Genomic DNA, 22,767 nt, shown 5'->3' with positions numbered 1-22,767 from the left:
AAGGAGGAGAATTAATACGCATACCGGGTTGAGGAAAAGGAGTCATCACGAGTCGGGATTTTGGGTCACGACAATTCTAAGGCAAAAACTGACAAATAAAGTAAAAGGCATCCATTTCTTCAAACAAAATGAATACATATTTACTAACATATTTATCACTGAAAGGAGAAAGAAAATGAAAAATATCCTGGCCAAGTACTAGTATGCTGATGGTCTAGTTCAATAAAACTCCAATTTAACTTATTTACGCTTCTATCAGTGTAATTTTACCTGTTGTAATAAGGTCATTTATCATGTTAAAGCTCTTATTCATAGAGAGGATTCAAGATAGAAAGCACAATACGAAGTGACTCGTGACAAGCCCGTTTATTGACCCATTTCCTACATATGAAATTAGGTATTGCTCAAAGTGATGTATTAAACTTGTCAATGTAATATCATGTGATCGTCCGGATGGCTGGAGACAGGTTTGCTAGTCTTCAGTTGTGTCTCGTGCTGCCTTCCATCCTCCCCTGAAATTTCTTCCAGTGATCTTCCTTTCGTCTCTGTCACCAAGAATGTGCAGCAAAATCCAACCATATTTGTGACGGCCATCAGTATCATGGCTTTCTTGATTTTTTGAACATTCCCGTCTTGTGTATATTGTTGTATCCCAAATGCACTGATCATTGCCCCCGCCTTTCCAGAAGCCGCGCTCAATGCATGGCAGGTGGATCTCACCCTTGTAGGAAACAGTTCCGCAGGGAGCACGAACGTGGTTGAATTGGGGCCAAAGTTGGCAAAGAAGAAAGTTAAACCATAGAGAGTTGCGAATGTCCATTTGTGTTCGTTAGTCTTTAGGTAATCATATTTGATTCCAATGATCGCCATGAAAACGGACATCATGAAGAATCCCATCAATTGTATTCTAAACCTGCCGATTTTTTCAATGAAGAACACTGTGAACCAGTAACCAGGGAAAGTACCTAGCAAGGCAATCACGAACATGGCACGCGATGTCTCAAACATTTCTCTCAGAGCAGAAATGCTCTTGGCGTTGCTAGTGAGTCCCATGACTGGAAATATGTCCTTTTGTGTGAGGTTTTGACTGTAGAAGGCTATGTCTAACAAGAACCAAGTACTCATTGTACCTATTAAATGAAACCCGTGGCGTTGGAAAAACTCATTGGAGAGTAAAGGGTATTCATTAGCAGCCTTGAATTGGGCCAATTTGTCACCTTCTGCTTGAATTTCAATGTCAAGAACCTTCCCCATGTTAATCGCTGCTTGTTTAGCATTGCCCTCAATAATAGCAGTGTATCGCCCTGTTTCGGGCATCTTCATTCGCCAATAATAGGTAAGAAGAGCCGGAAGAGCCCCGAGCATCAACACGATCCGCCAAACATAATCTGCCTCGGGCTCCGTGGACAAAACTTCATCCTTATTGAATGGTTTACCTTCATAACTCATCAGGAACAGTTTGGAGATAATCATTGAAACGAGCCCTGCAAAGATGATCCCAACTCCTTGCATAGCAAACACTGCAGCAATAAACGCCCCGCGAGTTGACTTATTAGCATATTCAGACATGATTGTAGCAGAAAGAGGATAATCTCCTCCAATTCCAAATCCCAGCCAGAATCTGAAGAAACAAAGTGTCCCAATTACAGCTTTCGCGCTATACCCAAAGGACAAGCCAGAGCAAAGTGCACAAATGACCATGAGGATTAGAGTGAGTCCATAGACTTTTTTCCTACCAAGTTTATCTCCCAGCCAACCAAAAACAAGCTGACCAGATAGAGTACCAACTAGAGCAACTCCAATCACCCAATTGTTAGCTACGTGAGGCAATTTTCCAGGGGCATTGGCAGTCGGATCGTAGTAATACAAACGGCCTAAAAGTTTGGAGATAGTGCTGATACAGAAAAGATCATATGCATCTGTGAAAAATCCCATTCCAGCAATGATAACGGCGGTGACATGGTACCATTGGGTACGTGCTGTGTCAAGTGCATTGAGCACTACAAGATTGTCTGAGGTCATGTTATTTTATTTTCTCTTGTTTGATCAGATTGGTTGCTGTCTGCCTGTCTCTAAATTGCTCTATGTATTTTTATACATAGTTGTGTGATTAATTAATTAATTGACGTTTAAGCCTAGGTTCTGTATCTAGAACAAGAAATTCCCTGATAACTATTGGAGAATATCCTTGTTCTTTCTTTGCTTAAATCAATAATATGCCTCCAACTCAACGCCACCACAAGAAATTGAAACAAGCAGGTGCTGCGACGCTTATGCCTTACAGTAGATTAAATTTATTCGGCTATCAGACAGGATGCGCCAAAGCATAATTGCTAATTAATTGGTCTTGATTAACGACCACTATATTCGCGAGGTTCAACTTATATTTCCCTTTCAGGTAAAGGTGTACACATATTATGTCAGTGTTAAGTTTGGGTCTAAGACATAGATTCTTGACTATGTAAAAGAACTTTCTAACAACGTGAAATTTAATTCGGGAAAAGTACAGTTGAATTTGTTATGAGGTCAAGGATATGATTTGTATTTTAGCAAGTAAATATGTTATTAAATGAACATAATAAAAACAATAATGAAACTCTGTAAATTAAATGAAACAATAAAGCTCATGTGCTTGATCTTCCAGCTTGATTCGCCGTTGGTAAAATGTGGCCGGTTTCGGGTTCAGTGATAATTTTATGTATGTAGTTTGAGCGCTTAGACTTAGTAAAGAGCATTGAAAAAGTATAATACAAAGCTTGGAGCACAAGAATATCAGTATATTGTTTAGTATTATAAATAGTCGATCCCCTTAAAAAACAGGTAAAAGCTACGAGTACTATTTATATGCAACAAAGCTAAAACATCAGTCAATAGAGCCACCTGGGTATATCATTATGGGATCGTTTGGTTCAGTGGATGGGATAAGTATCCGTCAATAGAATCACCTGGGTATACCATTATGGGGTCGTTTGGTCCAGTCGACGGGATAAGTAAGGATATTTCATGAGGTGAGATATCCCATGAGACTATTTTATCCTTCCCTTCTCATGGGTTAATAATTCCATTATTTTAAAACAGTCTCAAGATTGAGTAATACCTTATAACAAACATGGGATAAAGTTAATCCCAAACTTATCTCGAGATTATTTTTCTTATCACTTCTACCAAACAAACCCTATGTGTGGCAGCTGATAGTGCTCTGTATTTCGCGCAAAATCTCGTATGGATATATCTGATGTATCTGTCTTTTTATCCTTTTATTCTATCTTTGGAACACGATAAATTCGGTAAGTCTGACTTTACTCCAAATAACAATCATCCGATAAATCCCGTTATGAGACGAGTTCAAGTTAATCGCTAAGTCTCTAATTCAGATTAGGAATGGCAATGGTGCGGTGCGGGTTTTTTCTAAACCCCACAAGTTTTAAAACCACACTGCATCATCTTTAAACCCGCATAAATTCGCCCCACATTCATACCCGTGCATAACCGCCCGTCCCGCCCCATGTTTTTATTTTTTTCTTTTTTTTGAAAAATTTGTAACTCCATTGAAAATCATAATATTTTCAAATCTACAACTAGAAAATAATAACTAATTTCTATTATATCATTTTTCACTAAAAAATTGTCAAAAAGTATAACGTGTAAAAGTAATGATCAAATATCATATTTTTATTAAAATGAATAGAGATGTTAAACACTTTATTTGTAGTGTTACACATGTCGTTTTAAGTATCATAAAACTTTAAATAAAGAATACATATAATTTTAGTTGTATTCACGAGAACAAAACTAATTTTTAGTTTTTTTTAATTTAAATCTGCATATACCCGCAACCCGCACCACACAGCACCATTTAAAAAAAAAATTACTTTAACCCGCCCCACACCTGCACAACACCACATAACTTAAAACCTGCACCGCCCCATATAGCTTAAAACCCGCACCACACCACATCCATACCGCCCCATTGACATCCCTAATCCAGATACTCGATCAATAAAATCTTTATATATACTTCCCCTCAATCCTCTATGGCATGTCATCGGCGAGCTCTATCCTAATGCGATGTGCCCACTTTGCATGCCCACGTGTATTAGTTAGTTTTTCCCAATAAAGATACAGCAGGTAATCACTCTATTTTGAAGTTTTCCTTATAAATTTGATATGAAAAGTTAAATGTTGTGGGAAACTTACCTTTACCCGACCTCTACCTCAGCGTGTACTATATCCCCTGCTATGTTTGCGTGTCCCGAAAGGGGCAGTGGAAAATAAGCTTTTCACTTCACAAGTTATCAACACTAATAGCTGATCAGATTCTCATACTCCCAGAATGTTAATAAGTGAAATAAAGGCACTATGAACTCAATTATCAATTAAACATATCATATAAGTCAAAATCTCAGAAACTCTATTCAAGCAGTCAATTAATTGCTTTAACCCCTTTCATGATATACTGATACGTGCATAAATGCTCGTTATCTCATCTATAAAGGATCCTCATATTTTCATTACTCTTAATACAAGCAACTAACACATACACACTTTGAAAATGAGTCAGAAAAAAGTCTTGCCTTGCCTTAAAGTAAGTGCAAAAGTCAAACGAAAATTTTAATCTTCCGAAGAGCCTCAGAATGAGCCCAATCTGATCAAACATGTACTCTACATAAGAAAATGAAATCACACACACTCATATAATTATACTTAAATTCCGGTTCAAAAAGTCAATTCAAACATCAATGCCGAGCCTACGAGGGTAAAACTGAAATTTTATTTGAAAATCATGTCACTCATAACTTAAGGAAGTCAGATATGAAATTTTATAGAAAATAGAGTTAAAACGACCTTTAAATTATTAAAATACGATTTCCTAAATTTACTCAAAAATTTTCAGTCGAAGGAATCATAAATAAATCATTGAAGAATGTGTAAAAATAGTATAAGAATTTTATCCAAAGAAGAATCCTTGAAAACATATTTTGAATCTCCCAAAATAGAGTTTTCAAATTTCAAGAATCGAGTTATTGGGTTTTAGATAAAAAATGGAGAATTGAATTTTGTCCAATGATATTATTCTTCCTGATCGCGGCCACCACCTTGTAATTGCAAGGTTGACTGACTTGAGTCCACTGCGATCGTGATGACTCAGTCACATTTGCATAGACTAAAATTAGACTCGACGAATTCATCTGAGTCCTTTCTTCACGATTGCGACATAAAAGGATTTCTTTATTTGTGATTAAGACAAGGGCATCGCAAATGCGGGGAAGGAAACATATTGTACCACCACCAACAAAAACAAGCAAACGACACTCTAACAAAGACCCTCGATCGAACCTTCAAAATTTGTTAGAAAGCAACTATGCCACTAAACTAAAAATGACATTTCTGACATAATGGAAGGGTCAGATCATCGAATAGAGATCTTTCTAAATGAGTATTGACTGAAGTCAACCCTTTGTCTTAAACCTTCAACTTTCTAAGAAATAACTCAAAATTCATTTGAGTGCTTCGAAACTTGAACTAAAGATCCTACTAACCTGAAAATCACATTATGAAGCTAACAGAACTGTTGAAATTTTACAACCTTAATATTATCAAACGTTGACCGACATTAGTCATATCAATTTTCAAGCCTTTCAAGATGAAAATTTTACATAATTCACAACTGACCACCTCGAGAATCGTGTTATCTATATCCGTAGATCACAAATACCATAAAAACTACGAAGAGAGAAAAATGATCAAAATGCACTAAACTTTAAAAAAAATACTATGATGGTTGTTAAAGATTTATTGGAAAAAATTGATGCCAAATTGACGCACTCACAAACGCTGAAATTTGGCTCATCGATTTCACAAAACTGACCGACATGGTTTGAGAAAATCTAGGGACATTTCACGACCCAAAAATGAGGGTCATGATGACACTTGTCGCGGCGTACCTTGACAAGTAAGCCTATCACCTAAACTGATACAAACGAGAAAAAGAAAGAAATATCCCAAGGTAAGGCTTCTAGAATGAAGTCGAACCATATAAGTAACATAACAATGCGTACAAAACTTATTCAAAATATCAATCATGTCCAAAAACAGGTGTCAATAGTGTAAGAACTACTAATACAATCTAGGAGTCAAATACATCAAAAAACTAACCACAAAAGAATAATAGATGTCTTCGAATACTAATAAAGACATAATTACTATAGAAAGATAGAGGTGAACATCGGACGCATGAATGTCCAACCTCTACCTTGGAAGGTCCAACAATCACTCGAGTCAAATAAGCTGAGGCACACTCGAGCTAGGACTTACACCGAAAGGGCGCAGTAGGCATGAGTACGATCCACTTGTACTCAGTAGGTATCATAGGCCGACCAAGCAATTACACTAAGGGCATGTCACCTGCAATCAGAAAATGTCCCACAACGGTAGCCCACACCACTTACACTAACATTTCTAATATATCACATATATTACAACATCATAAAAAGATATAACACAAGTATGCATTATATCAGATATAAGTAGAACAAGAGGGAACATGCATATACAAGATCATCAAATACAAGTAAAAAAGATAAGGCAATTACATAAATGGCAAGTTAATATGGCAATACAACATAATATAAACACAATACTATAAGTGCAATGTATATGATGATGATGATGATGCACAAGGTCGTCGCACAACCTCCAGGATCGTCGCACAATTTTCGTATACACCTACGGAGGCAAACCTCCCAACGCAGAACCCATGGCGGGTTCATCAACCCGTATACAATCCACATATATCATATCTTCTTTTCGACACATACCTCAGAAAGGTGTTATCAAGTGTTGCCAGTGTTTCTCAGATGCTGCCATGGTGGTACCAAAATTTCATGAATGAGTATGATATGAAGATGTAATGCTCACAACCAATTACAATGAGTATTTCCACAACCAACCACGATTATACATTTCCACAACAATATGAGCCAATATCCGCTCATTATTTTTGTTTCATCCATGAATTTTCACATGTCTCATATGCCAATAAAGTATGAATATAATCATAATATACCAATGATACCACATTAAGCGTTTTAACAACACAATAAAATTATTCACATGTATTCAAGGCTATCAATATCACATAGTACTCCACATGGTCACACATATCACATAATATCTCAATTTCGATAATTATATCACATATAGGACCCCACACAGGCACAACACATAGATAGCCATATTTCATGATTAGTTCCCACCCTTAACATGCATTTTGTATCATCATTTACTACCCAACCCATTCTGAAAGAGTTAAGCCATAACCTACCTCAAAAGCCGAAATCGATCCGCTACATTCGAACCCACGACCTTACATTTTGCGAATAATCTCGAACTCTACTAAAAAAATCAAATATGAAATATACGCATCAAAATAAAACAAACGACACCCATATTGACTACTTTAAGTTCGAGGTCAAAATGAACTCCCAGAACGGTTTCCAAAAAAGAAGGGCAAAATCAAAACTTTACTTCAAAAACGTGTTTTCCATTTTTTTAGGAACCTACAACTGAAAACCCAATTCAAATCAAGTAAAAAGTGAGGTTCAAATTGAAGAAAAATTATTTTTGAGCTTTACCGGGTAAAATCTTTGAAATGCGGGTTAAAATTAAGAATCGGAGTTGTTTTAAGGGTTAAATTGATAAAAAGCTAGTAATTATAAGATAAAAATATTATTCAAGTGAAAATGAGTGAAATTGGGGTTTAAAATCAAGCCCTAAGATTTTTGGGGTTTTGAAAAATTAATCAAGAAATTACTAAGAAAAGAGTGAATTCTTACCTTAATTTCGTAATAAAATCAAGAAATAGATGTTAATATATCTATCCAAGCTCCCACAAGCTTCATTTTAAGCTTTCCACTATTTTAGGGTTTAAATCTCAATTGACAAGATGAAAAATGAGCAAAATAAGCCCAAAACTGCTATATATAATGCAGAAAAACTGTACAAAAATGCTGTATTTTTTTTAACGTCTAATTTGGATTTCGACGGGGTGCCTGAAATTCGTTCGGAGTTTGATACATGCAAACAAACTATGCAACCATACTAAATTCGATGTTTCGAATGCGATGGCGATATCAGATTTTCAAAAATATCATTTTCAAAAAGCTGACCCCCGAAACCTGAAACCATAATTTTTTAAATCGAGGATTGAGATGAGATTTAAAAGCTGTAAAATTATATAAAATATGCTAGCACCCTAAAATTGATATTTTGGATCTACTGGCAAAGTCGAATTTTCCATTTGAGGTTTCAATCAAATGTGGATCCCACACTCATATTTTTAATTTTTCAACTTTTTGATCAATAAGTCGAAATGAGCTCGGGTACACTGGGTGTCACTACCCAAATTTGGGAACATGATGGCACCTATTCCATCCTCCGTGATAGGTAATCCAAACACCCAATTCCAAGAACAATATCTTAAACTCATAGAAGCGGAAGAAAGAAGAATATATACAATCCAGAATAATCTCATAAGTAGATTGATAGACTTCTAATATCAATTCATAGATAATTCAGGTCTGGAAGTCACTAATACAAGCTACTAAATACAGAACCAAAAGAAAGTTTGAGTCTTTCAAAATGCAAAAAAAAGCATAAGGATAAAGCTGAAGGATATTTTAGTAGTCTCTAAAACCAGTAGCAACTACCTCGAATCTCCAATGATGCTAGCAAAGAAGGAATCACAGGGAGCAATATCCGAAGGTCGTCGGATCTGTACCTGCACGTAGGGTGCAGAAAAAGCAAGAGTGAGTACAAAACTACATGTACTCAGCTGTAAGATCCCACAAAATCCTAAGCTTAACTCTGTCCGTTAAAACTTGAAATGAGGTCCCAGACTTAAAAATTTCAGCAAGTGTTTATATTTAGAATTATTTTTGCCTTCGTAAGTTGGCGATCTTATTTTACGACCCTTATGACCTTAAAATGTCGATCCTTGAATTGAATCATGATCAGGTGTGTCAATAGGTCACTCCTAGTGAGTTTCAGATTTTTTGGACCTCGTTTGAATCATATTCATATGACCAAAATAGTGGATCAATGCGATCTCAATGCATCGCGTTACCCATCACATCGATGGATAATTTCTCCCAGTTCTCAGTGCAATTCCAGTGAATCAATGCAAACTCGACGCATCGCATTGGTCATCGTGTTGATGCCAATGATGCGGATTGTCGCTCCCCACGTCACTGGGCATGTTTTCAGTCATTAAAACTCTACGTCTAGAGGGGTATTTGGGTCATTTTTCCATCCTAAATCAGCCCTAAAAACACAAAATTCAGCCCTCAATAAGCAAAAATACACTCACTTTCTCTCAAATCCTCTCAAGAACAAACCCTAAGCCATCAAATTCAAGATCCAAGTCTCAAGAAACTCACCATAACTTTCAAAGAATTAACAATCAAGTATGTTAGGTGTTCATCCAAGGGTTTCCTTCCACCCTTGGAGTTTAAGAACCCTTTTCATGAAGTTCATGTTGAATTTGATTGTATTCATGATTATGATGTAGTTGGGTTTATAATCCATGATTAATTGCAAGTTTCTTGAGAAATAAATAGCATGTGTGTGTTGTTATATGATTTCATGTTAAAAGCCCTTGAATTTGTGAGTTTGGGATTTTGATCATGGTGCTTGCATGTTGTAGTATAATCATGTGCATAAATTATGCTCCCCAAGTGTTTGATGAATTGTTTATGTGAGTTGAGTAATGAAACCATATCATGTAGCATGTATACAAGTTCATTCCATGCAAATGTTTGCTAAAATGCCTCAATGCATGAATTATGACAAAGTGTCTAGCTATCATGCTTTCAAGATTGTGCTATGTTTTACAGTTTACGCAATCGAGTCCTAGGGGTATTTAATACCCAACAATCTAGCTGTTCACCTAGATTTACAGGATTTTCAGAAGTCTCAGTGATGTCACATATAGTAGTACGCAGTCAGATAATAGAACTTAGTGTATTCAGCCAGTTAACAGAACTCAATGTATTCAATCAGTTATCAAAACTCAACGAAATCAATCCAGTTCAGATAGACAACATGATCAGTAACAGTTCAGTTAAGCCTAGTATAGTATAGAAATTAGTTCAGTGTCCATTCGGTTGGGAGTAGGAATCAGCATCGAGCGAACCCAGGGATGGGGGCATTTCTGTCAGTAAAGGGTTTGAACCTTAGTAGCAGTCCCTGCATCATATAACTATGTAGCCAGCGTAGGTTGAGATGTCTTCCTGCCAGTCTAGGGTTGATACATCTTGTACGAGTTTTTCTGCCAGCAAGGGTTGATGAAAGAGCTTTCTGTCAGAGAGGGTTAACTCATAGTCATTGTTAGTATCCCTTGGTAAGGTGATAACAACCTTCTAACTAGGGTTACAAGTTGGACCCTAACTCAGTTCATAATCAGGGTATGTCGGTTAGATGAACACTCTTACAGTTTTAGTTTTAATTTCAGACTCAGTATAAAATCTTAGTTCAGTTTCAGAATTAGAACTGTCAGAAACAGTCACCCAACTCAGTATAGAACTCAGTTCCGTTCTACAGAATCAGGACTATCAGAAATAGTCACTTAGCTAATTGTAATATAGTATCAGTAAACTCAGATATCAGTCATTCAGTTTTTAGAACTTATTATCCAGTGTTAATGAAATTTCAGTTATAGATACGTAGTTATATGCATAGCATTGCATAATTAGTATTTACAGCAGTTTTAGATATACATGTACTCTCATTCAGTTATGTTTATGCCATTTAGTCAGTTATTGTTCATGCATAAGAACCCATGCATTCAGCCTTACCTCACCTAGCATACCAGTATATTCAAAGTAATGACGTATACCTTTCTTTTGCGCTATGATATCCTATATCATAGATTCAGATGCACGGGCTCTTGATTGTACTTAGTAGCCCATATCATCATCAACAAATTTAATTTGAGTCCTCATAGTTTGAGGACAGAGTGTTATTTTGGTTTATCATTACTTTAGTAGCTGGAGTTAGTTGGGGGCTTGTCCTAATCACTTTACTTTCAGACAGTTCAGTTAGAGGCTTTTCAGTCTAGAGTATTTCAGATGGATGTTCAGTTTACAGTATTGATTTTCATTATTCAACAGTTGATTCAGTTTGAACCTTATGGAAATTTTCTGCCTAATTTTTATATTATATAATATTATTATTCAGTGATTGTAGCAGGTACCATACATGGGTTAACTTGTGGTCTTTCGGGATTATGAGCACCGTGTGATGTCCGGGGTGCAGACTCGGAGCATTACAAACTTTTTATTTGAGCTTAAGGTTCAACAGTATCCTAGGAAGTCTAAAAGTCAAGTCTAGTAGAGTCTTGTGCATGGGTGTGTAGCATGCCACACTTATGGACAAGAGGCTATGAGGCATTTTAGGAAAAAATTTCCTTCTTGTAGGAGTGTGAGCTTAAGTTAAACTCTCAGTCTAATCCCTTTCTTACTTCTGTTTATAGAATATGCCTCCCAAAAAGAACAACAAAAGGAGAATAGGAAATCAGCCAGTGCCTCCGCCTGTCCAGCCAGATCCTCTGGACGAGTATGTTTCCCATGCAGAACTCAGAGCAGCTTTCACCACTCTAGCTCATTTTGTGGCAGCTTAGAATGAACGCCCAGCTTCCGTTCCAGCCAAACCAGTGGCCAACACTACTGTAGCTAAAATTTGGTACTTCACTCGAATGAACTCTCCAGCCTTTACTGGGTCTAAGTCAGATAAAGATCCATGGGAATTCGTTGATCAGGTGCAAAAAATTATAAATATTATGGGGGTGACTGCTAGTGAGAGTGTTGAATTGGCCGTATATCAGTTGCAGGATGTGGCTCACTCATGGTTCAAGCCGTGGAAGGTAGAGAGGGCCGTAGATGCAGGGCCCGTAGAATGGGAGGAGTTTGCCACTGCTTTTCTGGATAGGTTCTTCCCACTGGAGTTGAGGGAAGTGAAGGTTTTGGACTTTATTAATCTGAAGTAGGGCAATATGACAGTAAAAGAGTATTCTCTCAAGTTTACTCAGTTAGCCACTCATGTTGTAGCAAATAACAGATCTAAGATAAGTAAGTTTGTATCTGGGGTGTTTAATAGTGTGGTCAAGAAGTATAGGACCGCAATGTTGATTAATGAGATGGATATATCCAGGATCATGGTCTATGCTCAACAGATAGAGGAGGTTAAGAATAAGGAGAAGGAAAAGGAAAATAAGAGAGCTAGAACAGGTAGCTTCAACTTTACTCAGCCTAAGTCAGAGGGTGGAAATCATTCTCAGTTTCACCCGAAATCTTCAATTCCAGCTCCGTCCTCAGCCAGTGCTCCAGTGCTAAAATTCAGAGATGGTAATAAAGATAGGGCACCAGGCCCTAAACCTTAGGGTAGTGTTAGTAGTGCCCGAACAAATCCCCTTTGCCATAAATATGGCAAAAACCACCAGGATATCTGTAGGGCTAGCTATGATGTATGTTTTGGATGTGGTAAGCCAGGCCACAGGGTCAGAGAGTGTCCTCAGGTGGGTTTGTAGAGTCAGTATAATTATCCTTCAGCTCAGTCCGATCGCTCGAATCAGCAGGGTGTCGCTTCCAGTGCCACCAGTGGGCTACACCCAAATAGGCTTTATGCACTTCAGTCCCGATAGGATCAGGAAAGTTCTCCTTATATAGTCACTGGTATGTTACAAGTTTATAATTTGCATATTTATGATTTGCTAGATCTAGGAGCTTCTTTGTCCTTTATAACTTCTTATATAGCTGTTGACTTCGGAGTCAGTCCCAAATTCTAGTAGAGCCCTTCTCAGTCTCTACCCAGTGGGTAAATCTATCATAGCCCAATGGGTATACAAGAACTGTCCGATTATGTTATCTCAGAAAGTCGCTTTAGCAGACTTAGTAGAATTAGAGATGACCGATTTTGATGTCATTCTCGGTATGGATTGGCTTCGTTCATGCTATGCTTCAATTGATTACAGAAACAAAGTTGTCCATTTTTACTTTCTGAATAAACCTATCCTTGAGTGGAGGGGTAGTACTTCAGCACTTAGGGGTCAGCTTATTTCCTACCTTAGGGTGAGGAAAATGATATCTAAGGGGTGTGTTTATCATTTTGTTCGAGTTAAAGACTCTAGTTCAGATACCCCTAATCTTAAGTCAGTTCCAGTAGCATGTGAATTCCCAGATATGTTTCCCGAAGATCTTCCAGAAGTCCCTTCCAAGCAAGAAATTAACTTCAGAATAAACCTTCTTTTAGATACTCAGCCTATCTCTATCCTGCCATACAGAATGGCCCCAACAGAACTCAAAGAGTTAAAAGAATAGTTGAACGATCTCCTAGATAAGGGATTCATCAGGACTAGTGTATCCCCTTAGGGTGCACCAGTTCTATTTGTGCGTAAGAAAGACGGTTCTCTTAAAATATGTATATACTACCATTAGCTAAATAAAGTCACAGTCAAGAACAAGTATCCACTTCCCAAAATTGATGACTTATTTGACCAATTTCAGGGTGCCAACTACTTTTCTAAGATAGACCTCAGATCAGGCTATCATCAGCTCAGAGTCAGAGAATATGACATTTTGAAGACAACTTTCAGAACTCGATATGGTCACTTCAAATTCCTAGTCATGTCATTTGGTCTTACTAATGCTCTAGCAGCCTTCATGGACTTGATGAACTGCCTGTTCAAGTAGTACTTAGGCATGTTCGTCATAGTCTTTATTGATGATATTCTTGCCTACTCCCGCACTGACATGATCATGCAGACCATCTCAGAATAGTATTACAAACTCTCAGAACCCACTAGTTGTTCGCCAAATTTAGTAAGTATGAATTTTGGCTAAGGTTAGTAGCTTTCCTTGGTCATATAGTTTCTAGTGATGGCATTAGAGTTGATCCCAAGAGATTGAAACAGTGAGAAATTAGACCAAACCCATCCCTCCGTCAGATATCAGGAGTTTCTTGGGTTTGGCTGGTTATTACCGATGATATATTAAAAGATTTTCATCCATTGCATCCCCCATATCCAGATTGACCCAGAAAAAGGTCAAGTTACAGTGGTCAGATTCTTGTGAGAAGAGTTTTTAGGAGTTAAAGACTCGACTCACTACAACCCTAATTTTGACTTTACCAGATAGCTCAGACAGGTTTGTGGTAAATTATGATGCTTCCAAAGTGGTTTTGGGGTGTGTTTTGATGCAAAGAGGTAAGGTCATAACCTATGCCTCTAGACAACTTAAGCCCCATAAAAGGAATTACCTCACTCATGACCTTGAGTTAGTAGCTGTTGTATTTGCCTTAAAATTTGAAGGCATTATTTATATAGGGTACATGTAGATGTGTTCACAGACCACAAGAGCTTGCAGTATATGTTTTCTCAAAAACATCGGAACCTACGTCAGAGAAGATGGTTAGAGTTATTGAAAGACTACGACATAAGCATCCTGTATCACTCGGGCAAGGCCAATGTAGTGGCTGATGCTCTCAGTAGAATGTCTGTGGGTAGTGTTGCTCACATGAAGGATGGTAAGAAGAAATTAGTTTAGGAAGTTCATCAGCTTACACGACTAGGTGTTCGCTTAGTCGATTCACCAGAGGGTGGTATGTGGGGGCAGAATAGTTCAGAATTATCTCTGGTTTCCGAAGTGAAGGAAAAGAAGGACAGAGATCCCAGTCTAGTCAAGTTTAAAGAGTCAGTCAGAGATCAGAAAGTAGAGGTTTTCTCCCAAGGGAGAGATGGTGTATTGCATTGACAGGGTCTGTTATATGTGTCAGGTGTAGATAACTTGAGGCAATGAATTCTTACAGAAGGGAATAATGCATGTTACTCTATTTATCCAGGGGCTACTAAGATTTACTACAATTTGTAGGAGGTCTATTGGTGGAGTGGGGTGAAGAGAGACATTACAGAGTTTGTGGCTAAGTGCTCTATATGTCAGCAGGTTAAGATTAAGCACCAGAAACCTAATGGTTTCATACAAGAGTTTAGTATTACCACGTAGAAGTGGGAGGAAGTAAACATGGTCTTTGTGATGGGTTTGCCTCGTACTCGTCGTCAACACTATTCTATTTGGGTTATTGTAGACAAAATAACCAAATTAGCCCACTTCTTACCAGTTCATACCTCTTATTCAGCCGAGGACTACGCCAAACTCTATGTCAGAGAGTTGGTTAGGTTACACGGAGTCCCAATATCTATTATTTCAGATAGAGGTACTCCGTTTACCTCTTATTTTTGGAAAGCCTTCCAAAAGGGTCTTGGTACCTAAGTTCATGTCTGTACAGCCTTTCACCCTCAGACAGATGGTCAAGCAGAAAGGACCATTCATACTTTGAAAGATATGTTAAGGGTGTGTGCCATTGACTTTAAGGATAGTTAGGATGACCACTTGCCCTGGATTGAGTTCGCATCTAATAACAGTTATCATTCCAGTATTCAGATGGCTCCATTTGAGACGCTCTATAGGAGGAGATGTAGATCTCTCATTGGTTGGTTTGAAGTGGGTGAGGCCGCAACGGTAGGGCCTGACTTGGTATTTGATGCCTTAGAAAAAGTTCAGTTGATCAGGGAAAGGCTTAAGACAACTCAGAGCCAACAAAAATTGTACGCAGATGTGCGGAGAAAGGATCTCGAGTTTGAGATTGGTGACTATGTGTATTTACAAATCTTTCCTATGAAAGAAGTGAAGAGGTTTGTCAAGAAAGAGAAACTCAGTCCCCAATATGTTAGTCCTTACCGAATTCTTATCCGTTTCAGAAATATAGCTTATGAGCTTGAGTTGCCTTCAGACTTAGCTTTAGTGCACCCAGTGTTTCATGTCTCCTTGATAAAGAAGTGCATAGGTAACCCAGCAGTTGTAGTCCCGATAGAGGGCATTAATGTCTGGAACAGCCTCTCTTATGAGGAAATCCTAGTCAAAATTCTCAATTTTCAGGTTTGCAGACTAAAGAACAAAGAGGTTCCTCTAGTTAAAGTTCTGTGGTGGAATCAGTCCATTGAGGGAGCTAGTTGGGAAGCAGAAGCACATATGCAGACCAAGTTTAGTTGCATAGCATTCTCATATCATGCATACCATCATGAAATAGCTCAGTCATGTGTCATGTTTTCAGAACTCAGTTATGCTTCAGTTATGTATGTCAGTATGATAACTCAGTATATTAGTACTTTCAGTTAAGTAATCATGCTTCAGTTGTGCATGTTCAATATATATAAATTCAGTCTATCAATATTCTTAGCTTAGTCTGTCTCATTCGAGGAAAAATGTTCCCAAGAGGGAGATATTATAAGACCCCGCAAATTTCCTAAGCTTAACTTTGTCTGTTAAAGCTTGAAAAGAGGTCCTGAACTTAAAAATTTCAGCTAAGTATTTATACTTAGAATTATTTTAGCCTTCATAAGTTGGCGATCCTATTTTATGACCTTTATGACCTTAAAACATTGATCCTTGGATTGAATCATGATCAGGTGTGTCAGTAGGTCACTCCGGGTGAGTTTTGAAATTTTTAGACCTCGTTTAAATCATATTCAGGTGACCAAAATAGTGGGTCGATGCGATCTCGATGTGTCGCATCACCCATTGCGTTGACGGATAATTTCACTCAGTTCTTAGTGCAATTCCAGTGAACCAACACGAAATCGACGCGACGTGTTGGTCATTGCGTTGATGCCAACGATGCGGCGTGTCGCTCCCCACATCACTGGGCATGTTTTCAGTCATTAAAACTCTACGTCTAGAGGGGTATTTGGGTCATTTTTGCATCCTAAATCAGCCCCAAAAATACAAAATTCAGCCCTCAATAAGCAAAAATACACTCACTTTCTCTCAAATCCTCTCAAGAACAAACCCTAAGCCATCAAATTCAAGATCCAAGTCTTAAGAAACTCACCATAACTTTCAAAGAATTAAAATCAAGTATGTTAGATGTTCATCTAAGGGTTTCCTTCCACCCTTGGAGTTCAAGAACCCTTTTCAGATTACAAGTTGATTTCTTTCACGAAGTTAATGTTAAATTTAATTGTATTCATGATTATGATGTAGTTGGGTTTATAATCCACGATTTATTGCAAGTTTCTTGAAAAATAAATAGCTCTGTGTGTTGTTATATGGTTTCACGTTAAAAGCCCTTAAATTTGTGAGTTTGGGATTTTGATCATGGTGCTTGCATGTTGTAGTATAGTCATGTGTATAAATTATGCTCCCCAAGTGTTTGATGAATTATTCATGTGAGTTGAGTAATGAAATCATATCATGTTAGCATGTATACAAGTTCATGACATGCAAGTGTTTGCTAAAATGCCTCAATGAATGAATTGTGACAAAGTGTTTAGCAATCATGCTTTCAAGATTGTGCTATATTTTACAATTTACGCAATCGAGTCCTTGAGGTATTTAATACCCGACAATCTAGCTGTTTACCTAGATTTACAGTAATTTTAGAATAGTGTCAGTGATGTCACTTACAGTGGTACGCAGTCAGATAATAGAACTTAGTGTATTCAGTCAGTTATCAGAACTCAGTGAACTCAGTCCAGTTTAGATAGACAACACGATCAATAACAGTTCAGCCAAGCCTAGTACAGTCTAGAAATCAATTCAATATCTATTCAATTGGGAGTAAGAATCAGCACCGAGCGAACCCAAGGAAGGGGCATTCCTGTCAGTAAAGGGTTTGACCCTTAGTAGCAGTCCCATGCGTTACAGAACTACGTAGCCAACATATGTTGAGATGTCTTTCTGCCAGTCTAGGGTTGTTACATCTCGTACGATTTTTTCTGCCAGCGAGGGTTGACGAAAAAGCTTCCTGTCAGAGAGGGTTAACTCATAGCCATTATTAGTATCCCTTGGAAAGGTGCTAACATCCTTCCAACTGTGGTCACAGGTTGGACCCCAACTCAGTTTATAATCGGGGTATGTCAGTTAGATGAACGCTAAGGAATCACCTACTAGAGTAGAAACACGAATAGGCATAGCCATAGACTCATAACTCATATCAAAGTTGGAAGCGAAGTATGAAGATACATAGGAGAAAGTAGAACCAGGATTAAATAATACTGAAACAGGTCGATGACAAACAGAGACAATACCTGTAGTGACTGCATCAGAAGGCTCTGCCTCGGGCTTCCTTAGAAAGGCATAACAACGAGCTCTGTCATCTATCGGCTGAGTCACGCTTCTACCACCTCCCCTACCAGCTGGTGGTGCACCTCTACCTCCCTGAGATCTGTCTCTACCCCTAATTGAGGACGCTGCTGCTCTAATAGGAGTCTGATAACTATGTTGTAGGCACCTCTGCCTGTATACTGGACAATATCTTTGAAGATGATCCCGACTACCACACTTATAACAAGACTTAGGAGCCACCAACTGTCAAGAAGGACCTGAATATCCAGTATGGCCACCACGGCCTGAAAACCGCTGATATGAACCCTGTGAAGCCTGTCCCAAACCATAAACACTGTGACCTAAATATTTACCCTCTACTGTCTGCATCGCTACCTAAACTGGCCTACCATGCTGAGGGCAAAAATATCTTCTGAAAGAACCCCTACCTCTAGATGAGGTACCACTGAATCGACCTACAGTGTGGGACCTTTTGTCCTTCAGATCCCCATACTTCTCACGATACATCAACTCAAACTTGTTTGCCGATTCAACCACCTTCTGAAGAGATACTCCAGATTGGGCTACATAAAACACGACCTCTCTGATCCTAAGTGTCAAACCCCTCGTAAACCTCCTGATCATATCAGCCTCGTCTGGTAAGATCACCATAGCATAACGAGCTAAGGCATAAAATAGTCTCTCATACTCAGCCACAGAAATGCCCTCCTATGTCAAATTCTCGAACTAATGCCTATGCTCCCCTCTCAAGCTATGAGGAACGAATCTATCAAGGAAGGTCGGTGCAAATATAAACCAAGTCATCGGTGGAGAACCTACTGGTCTGGTGTCAATATAAGAGCGCCACCACTGCTTGGCAGGACCACCATCTGTAAGGCAGTATAAGTAACCCCGTGGGAATCAACTAATCCCATACTCTGAAGTCTCTCGTGGAAACTGACCAAAAACTCGTAGGCGTTCTCATGCAGATCACCCTAAAACTGTGGTGGGTCCATCTTTCTAAACCTCTCAAACCGCTGCTGTTCTTTATCAAACATAACTGCTATACCTCGATGGGTCCTTGGTGCTGGCTGAACCACTGGACCCTGATAGATCGAAATAGGTTGTTGATCTGGGGTCTGCACCCCCACCTTAACATGTGAACCCTGCGGAGTACCAAGTTATCCGCCTCCCTGAACTATAGTTTCCAAAACACCCAATATTTTATCTAAGGCATTTTGAAGATGCGATGCAGAAACAAACCCTGGTGCTGCCTGACTTGGGCCCACATCATCATCTTGAACCTGAACACCATCATCACCTACCTCTTACTCAACCTCGAGAGACCCTGCCCTATTAGGGAACTGAGCAGCTCCTCGAGATCTCTCTATACCACGACCTCTGCCCCTACCGCATCTTCTACCCTATCCAGGTATCTCCCCTAGAGCAATCGGCTTGGGGGCTGGTGGGGGCTCCTGACCGCGATCATGAGGTGTATGAGTCCTCACCATCTGTGAGAGAATAAGATAAGAATTTCAGTATTTAAAGTTAAAATATCCATATTGCACGATAAGAGAGAGAATAAAATGAATTTTTCCTGAAGTCCTATAGCCTCTCGAAGATAAGTAACGGACGTCTCCGCACCGATCCGCGAGACTCTACTAGACTCAGCTTGTATTTGTGAGACTAATGAACTTGGGGCTATGATACCCTCTATCACGGCCCAAATTTGGGACCGTGATGGCACCCATTCCATCCTCCGTGATAGGTAGGGGTGGGCGTTCGATATTCGTTTTGGTATTTTTAAAGTTCGGATTCGATAATTTGGTAATCGGTATTTGAACATAGATACCACATACCATACATATAAACATCGGTTCGATAATTCGGTAATTGGTAAATTAAACTTTGGTTTGGTACGGTATTTGGTAATACCATATTAAAGTTGGAGATGTGCAAATATACGTTTAAACTTCAAAGAGTATATTTAATAGAAACCCTATCTAGTATTCTTTTTGTTGTTTTTACGAATATATTACCAAGGTTCAAGAGATTCTTTGGGATGACTAATACTATTGTCTATTGGGTTGATTAGGCATATCGTATTATATATATATATATATATATATAATATTCGATATTCGGTAAATACCGAATACAAACGGTATTAATATCTTGTACCAAACCCAATCCCAATTACCAAAATATTGAAATTTTACTCCCAAATACCTTACCAAATACCGAATATCGAATACCAATTACCAATTTTTTCGATTCGGTTCGGTAATTTGATTTTTGGATTTTATGTCCAGCCCTAGTGATAGGTAAGCCAAACACCCAATTCCAAGAACAATATCTCAAACTCATAGAAGCGGAAGAAATAAGAATATATCCAATCCCGAATAATCTCATAAGTAGATTGATAGACTAGTAAAATCAATTCATAGATAATCCCAAGTCTAGAAGTCATTAATACAAGCCACTAAATACAAAACCATTAGAAAGTTTGAGTCTTTCAAAATGCGAAAAAAACATAAGGATAAAGCTGAAGGAGATTTCAGTAGTCTCTAAATCCAGTAGCAGCTACCTCGAATCTCCAATGATGCTAGCAAATAAGGAATCACAGGGATCAATATCCGGAGGTCGTCGAATCTGTACCTGCATGTGGGGTGCAGAAAAAACAAGAGTGAGTACAGAACCATGTGTACTCAGCAAGCATCGTTGATCGACCCTAATTCAAAGTGGTGCCGAGTGACGCCACGTAAATCATCTAAAATAAACATATATCCTGCACTCGGAAAATCACCTTAATTTAACTGAATAGTCAAGTTTAACAGTCATAAAGATATCATAACACAATCCAAGAATTTCTCAATCCAGCGAAATAAATAATACAGATACAATAAGTACCACGTCCACAAATACACTTTCACCAATCTGAACCAAATGAATCAATGCACTGCGATGTAATGCAATGCAAATGTATATACTGTGCAGGCGTGCACTCCGATCTTAGTATTTATATTGTGCAGGCGTGCACTCCGATCTCAATATGTATATTGTGTAGGCGTGCACTCCGTTCCCAATAAATATATTGTGCAGACATGCACTCCGATCCCAATAAATATTCTGTGCAGGCATGCACTCCGCTCCCAATAAATATACTGTGCAGGCGTGCACTCCGATCCTAATAAATATACTGTGCAGGCGTGCACTTCAATCCCAATATATATATATAATATTGCGCAGGCGTGCACTCCGATTCCATATGAAATGCAATGCATGATGTGTAGGCGTGCAACTCCGACCCCAAATCATCAATAAATTCAAGCAAAGCACTTCGTGTCTTAAACCAGATCAGACTTCAATTTCCAAGTCAAGTCAACTTATCAAGTGAAAGTATCATTATTAGCTAACATTTTCAATAATTTATTTACCATAACCAATCAGTCCATCGGGCTAGCAAATAGGGGAAAACAATTCAAACATACAATTAACTTATTTTATCTCCTCAAACAACACCGGTACTCGCATAGATGCTCGTCACAATCGCCTCCGGGTAAGTCCAATCTAATCAAATACAATATTCCCAACTTAATAAATGGTTACTCTAAAGATCATAAACCTAAATCTCAATTCTTTATTAAATTTTGAAGTCTAAAGTGATGCACTAAACAGTAATTCATAGCACCGTAATTCCTCAATAGTGCATCACCCATTATGCCATCTGCTTAACCGTTAACAATATTCTAATATCATTGTCCAAATGATCAAATTATTTCCTGTAACCATTATATACTATGAGCCGTACTACCTTAAAATAATAATTTTTGCCCAACTTCCATTCCAAACTTTCTAATCATCACCCACTTATGCCTTAATCATTAAAATATAATTATAGTTAAAGCTTCAGTTAAAAGTTGAAGAAAATTTGAACAAAACAATGGCTGCCATCGTCACTTCCACCTAATTTAGTGCCCATTGATTATACTCTTTGTCATCATTAAGCATTAAGCCAATGTTTGATTCATTCATTAGGCAACAATTAATTTAAATTCTAGTCCTAGCCGTCTAAATGGGTCAAACAACCAACAATCTTAAAGAATCGATACCACGGTAATAAAGAATTTAAATCGCTGGACGAAGCCTCACCTGAAACCGTTGAAATTTTCCTTTCAAGTTACAATGAGACTTTGAGGAATAGAAACCGCAACTTTGTGCCTTTCTACTAACTTTCTGATTCTGACGATTTTTAAGTAAAATAAACCCTTCCTACATAATTTTATTCTTATATATAGGCCCCAAGGGTTAATTAAACATATCAATTTAGCCAGAATAATGTCCAAAAACATAATTATAAGGTGGGTTAAAATTTAAAACAGGACAAATTTGTAAAATAAATTTGCAGGGTCATTACACCGGGATCCGAATCAAAGTTCTACCTAGTCTAAAATTGATATTCCGAAACTTTTGGTGCAGTCCGTTCGGCCATCTATTGCATGGATCAAAAGATATTTCCATAAGTCTAAAATAAGGCTCTCGAAGCCATAAAAAACCACAATATAGCATAAATGGTATCAAAATGCATAAAAGACTATGCCAATCACTCCCACAC

At 38.2% G+C, this 22,767-nt stretch overlaps 1 protein-coding gene across 1 annotated transcript; it reads right to left on the bottom strand.

The window, feature by feature from the left end:
* Positions 1–218: 218 nt before the first annotated feature.
* On the bottom strand, positions 219–2,055 carry LOC107875070 (low affinity inorganic phosphate transporter 4). Its single transcript, XM_016721709.2, has one exon. The coding sequence runs from the start codon at positions 2,020–2,022 to the stop codon at positions 427–429; it is 1,596 nt and encodes a 531-aa protein (XP_016577195.2). The 5' UTR covers positions 2,023–2,055; the 3' UTR covers positions 219–426.
* Positions 2,056–22,767: the final 20,712 nt, after the last annotated feature.

This window comes from Capsicum annuum, chromosome 6 (assembly GCF_002878395.1).
Source record: "Capsicum annuum cultivar UCD-10X-F1 chromosome 6, UCD10Xv1.1, whole genome shotgun sequence".
Taxonomy (NCBI): Eukaryota; Viridiplantae; Streptophyta; class Magnoliopsida; order Solanales; family Solanaceae; genus Capsicum; species Capsicum annuum.
The sequence above is the reverse complement of the archived record's forward strand: the minus strand, read 5'-3'. Positions and strand labels throughout refer to the sequence as shown.

What these genes read in the sequence shown, in the direction of transcription:
- LOC107875070 (XM_016721709.2), bottom strand. Translation starts at nt 2,022, where the DNA reads ATGACCTCAGACAATCTTGTAGTGCTCAATGCACTTGACACAGCACGT.